At 46.6% G+C, this 3,790-nt stretch overlaps 1 protein-coding gene across 1 annotated transcript; it reads right to left on the bottom strand.

Moving 5' to 3' along the window:
• Positions 1 to 263: 263 nt before the first annotated feature.
• Positions 264 to 3,537, bottom strand: LOC147448102 (putative indole-3-pyruvate monooxygenase YUCCA9). Its single transcript, XM_086523966.1, has 4 exons — positions 2,454 to 3,537; positions 1,950 to 2,198; positions 1,410 to 1,535; positions 264 to 862 (listed from the first exon to the last, which is right to left on the bottom strand). Exons 1-4 carry the CDS (start codon positions 3,261 to 3,263, stop codon positions 656 to 658), a joined length of 1,392 nt encoding a protein of 463 aa, XP_086380092.1. The 5' UTR covers positions 3,264 to 3,537; the 3' UTR covers positions 264 to 655.
• Positions 3,538 to 3,790: the final 253 nt, after the last annotated feature.

The raw sequence follows: 3,790 nt of genomic DNA, 5'->3' as shown, positions 1-3,790 counted from the left end.
CCTCAACCAACGATATTTTAATCAATCTCTCTCTCTCTCTCTCTCTCTCTCTCACACACACACACACACACACACACACACACATACTGGATCCTTGAAGACACCACATTATCTACGAGAGTGTGGGCAAGTCACACTGTATATATGTACAGGGTTTACAACAAGGAGTGTTACACCTTCACATAGTACTGCTATAACAAAATATTTATAGATCATCCACAAGGATTAACAATACAAGAAAGATCGGAAGGTGGACAGCGAAAGGATCAAACTTCCAAGTTCTAACCAAAAGAAAAGTGTTCAATATATATCTGAAAAAAATGGCCACCTTTTGAAGCAGTGAGGGGCAAATTACATGTCGATTGAGTTAAACGAGGACTACCCATGCAAAAATTGTGTTTGTATTTACATACGGCATGAGTGCTAGTCTTTAGTGGTTGAGAGCCTACCAAATACCCGCGTCGAACTGCACCGGCCAATCAAAGCTAAGCCTAATAAGAGAAAAGAAAGAAGAAAGAAAAGGAGAGCCTCTCTAGTTAAACACAGTTAGACGGAGCTCAATAGGGGTTACTTGCGAAGAGAGAGGAAGTCAGCTAGAGGAGGGATACATGCAGAGAGAGAGAGCGAGGGGGGGGGAGGGAGGGAGGGAGGGAGGTCAGCTAGAGAGAGGAAGAGGCAGTGCGGTGGGCTTGGCAAAGTGGGTGGTATACACATGGTGGGCAATGCGCTCTGCGTCGGTAGTGCCTCCCAGAATGCCCTTATTGCACATGCCTGCGACGTAGAGCCCGTTCTTGCCCTTCCAGCTCTGCCCACACGCCCTCCCTATCGGCAGGCTGTCCGTCCCAAAGAATCTCTCTTTGTCCTGCGCACAAATCTGAATAATTAGAGAGAGAAAATACAATCACCGCGCACAGTTTTGCACAAGATGCATCCCGCCACGTGTAGACACCCTATTATTTTAGGCAGTGTCTTTCCTCCCATCCCTAAAAGGCTCGGCGCACTTTTACTACATGCCCAGCGTTTATCCTCCAAAAATAGCAACTAGAGTTTAGCGGATAAATAAGCCGCCGGGGAAAGCCCCCTTAGACTGCTAGTTCAGAGCTTATCCGTGAGCCATGTGACCAAGCTCCATGAGGACAATAAAATTACGAAAAATAAAATATAGAATCCTATCATTTATGGCTTAAAATATTACTGAATATAGGATAATTAAGTGCGTCCAATGAAAAAATAGGCATGCAAAATATAGGTCCACATGGGACAGAAAGGTAGTCGCGATTCATGATTCTGGTAGTGATTAAGTGGCCAGAGTACAGAAACCAATCAGAAAACAGGCATTACTTTTGTCCTTTGCAAACAAATTCATCTATGTGAGACGGATAAATAAGGCAATGGTAAAAATTTATCACCTGCTTAAGCCAATGAAGGACTGTGCTTTTGTAGCCAGTACAGAAAATAAGAGCGTCGAAGTGTGCAGAGGAGCCATCCTTGAATCGAACGCCGGTCTCCATCACGCGTTCCACGGCTGGCCTCACCTGTTCATTCATATAGGGTACACTCAATCTCAATGAAAGCACGGGGGGAGACTGGAAGTAACTGACAAAGGAATCCACTCGTTTATTAAAAAAAAAAAGCTTTCAACCTTGACCAGAGATGGATATGTTGCATGCGAGATCGAGTTTCTGTGTGTGTGTGTGTGTGTGTGTGTGAGAGAGAGAGAGAGAGAGAGAGAGAGAGAGAGAGGGGCAGGGGGGCGGGGGAGAGAGACACACAGCTAGCCCACATGCATTTCTGTGTTTGTAGCAGCATAGTGCAAAACGGCGCAATGCACATCTTTAATAACGCAGGTTTACACAAACAAGTACACAAAATCTAGTGCTCATGGGAGTGCTCATGCATAGGCGCCTGTACTCGACCCCTCAAAAACACCTCACACAAAATTCACCCACCTTAATGTCTCCAGCCTGTATCCTCTGCAAAGCCCCCACATCCAGCACAGGTGTCTTCCCCATCTTGCATTTTAGCTCCAGAGGCCCCACTTTAGGCCTCTCAATCCCCACAGCTGCTGTGTCCCCCAGAACCAGACGGCTGTACGCCACCAGCAGGTAATCGACCAACCACATCGGTAACCTCTTCAGTAACCGCATGGCGACCGAGAATGTAGACATTCCAAACATCTCAAGCGTGAGAATATGCACCTGAAATTACAGTTACAAGATTACATTAACCCTCTGCCGTCACCAAAAGCATTCTTTAGCACCTATTTTGGTATGCCCATGCAGACACAGCATAGATATACACAACTTCCATCAACTTCAAGGGCCATGTTCAATTACTCTCGACAGCCAGGCCCAATTCAACTACCTTATAACTGCATGAACTCCAAGCTCCCATGACATTATCTTCCTAGCTCACCAGAAATAAAGGAGTTCAATATAGATGCTCAAACTCACCGGACTGCGCACAACAATTGAAGCATCCGCACCGAAGTTGGTCAGGTCCAAAGCAATCTCCATGCCAGAGTTTCCAGAGCCGACAACAAGAACTTTCTTTCCCGTGTAAGCCTTCCCATTCCTATACTGGCTAGAGTGAACATACCCACCCTTAAACTCATTCAGGCCCGGCATGTCGTCCGGTAACACCATCTCCGCATTTTCACCTGTAGCCACCACGAGCCATCGCCCCTGGTGAGTGAGTTTCCGACGGGGGCCCTCAGCGAAGGGTCCCACAGCAGTAGTTTGCACACACCATGTCTGTGAAGCCTCGTCGAAGCTCGCCGTTTGCACAGTCTCGTTGTAGCGGGGCTGAATACTGAATGTCTTGGCATAATCCTCCATGTAGTCAATGAATTGTTGCCGAGTGACAAAAGTGGGATACTTTTCAGGGAAATCCATGAAAGGAAGTCTGCAGGATTCCTTGGACAAGTGCATTTTGAGACGGTCATATGTGTGCTCTTTCCACAGAGAAGCCATACATCCTGCACGCTCGAGTATGACAAAAGGAACTCCCCGACGTTGCAAGCATGCAGCTGTTGCCAAACCAGAAGGCCCGGCGCCAACGATAATGACTCTGTCGAAGGGATTGGAGCTCACCATGGGACGAGGAGCTGATGCAGCTTCTACAGGAGGCTCCTCCGTCTGCGTACTTGCAGATGCATGTCGTGATGCGATACTAAGATGGAGAACTGATAAGAAGTATCTTGTGACGGTTGAGAGAAAAACTTGCATGCTGGAGTATGAGAGGGATGCAATTAAATCTCGCATGGTGAACCAAATAGTGAGAAGATGAGTGGATATAAATCTGCATGCAAAGAGGGAGGCTACACAGAGAAATGAAGAATGTGGGTGGTTGATGAAAAAGGGCGAAGAAGAGAAAGGGAGAGAGGACTCACCAGAAGTTAAAACCTCAACGTAGGGTGCAGGCTATGGCGATCAATAAGCGAGAGAGAGAGAGAGAGAGAGAAGAGAGAGAAGGGATGGCTGACAGAAAAGCAAAAAGCTTCGGCCTAGTTTGGCTATGGCGATTTTGTCCTGAAGCACAATGTGCGCCTCGCCCTTATTAATATAGCGCAGTCAGCCATTGGCTGATCCACCAAAGGTCCAATAATGACACGTGTCATCCCAGCACGCCAATTAAGGAGCTACTCTTAACATTAGTGGCAAGATTTTAATTTAGAAAAAGTTCTTTTCCTCCCTTTCCCAAAAGACAAATTAGATCTTTTTTGTTTTTGCAAATTCAGGCTCTCTTAGGGTTCCAAAACATTTGTTGTGGACTCGGCTTTGGAACCTTT

The sequence above is a fragment of the Adiantum capillus-veneris genome, chromosome 11, assembly GCF_014529385.1.
Source record: "Adiantum capillus-veneris isolate H3 chromosome 11, ASM1452938v2, whole genome shotgun sequence".
Lineage (NCBI taxonomy): Eukaryota > Viridiplantae > Streptophyta > Polypodiopsida > Polypodiales > Pteridaceae > Adiantum > Adiantum capillus-veneris.
Note: the sequence above shows the minus strand (reverse complement) of the source record. Positions and strands in the feature narration are given on the sequence as shown.

Bases quoted from the DNA above. Each gene is read 5' to 3' on its own strand.
- LOC147448102 (XM_086523966.1), bottom strand. From the start codon at position 3,263: ATGCGAGATTTAATTGCATCCCTCTCATACTCCAGCATGCAAGTTTTT. The intron at 2,199-2,453 runs GTGAGTTTGAGC...CTGTAATTTCAG, and splicing joins CAATTGTTGTGCGCAGTCCG to GTGCATATTCTCACGCTTGA. The intron at 863-1,409 runs GTGATAAATTTT...ATTTGTGCGCAG, and splicing joins TCCTTCATTGGCTTAAGCAG to GACAAAGAGAGATTCTTTGG.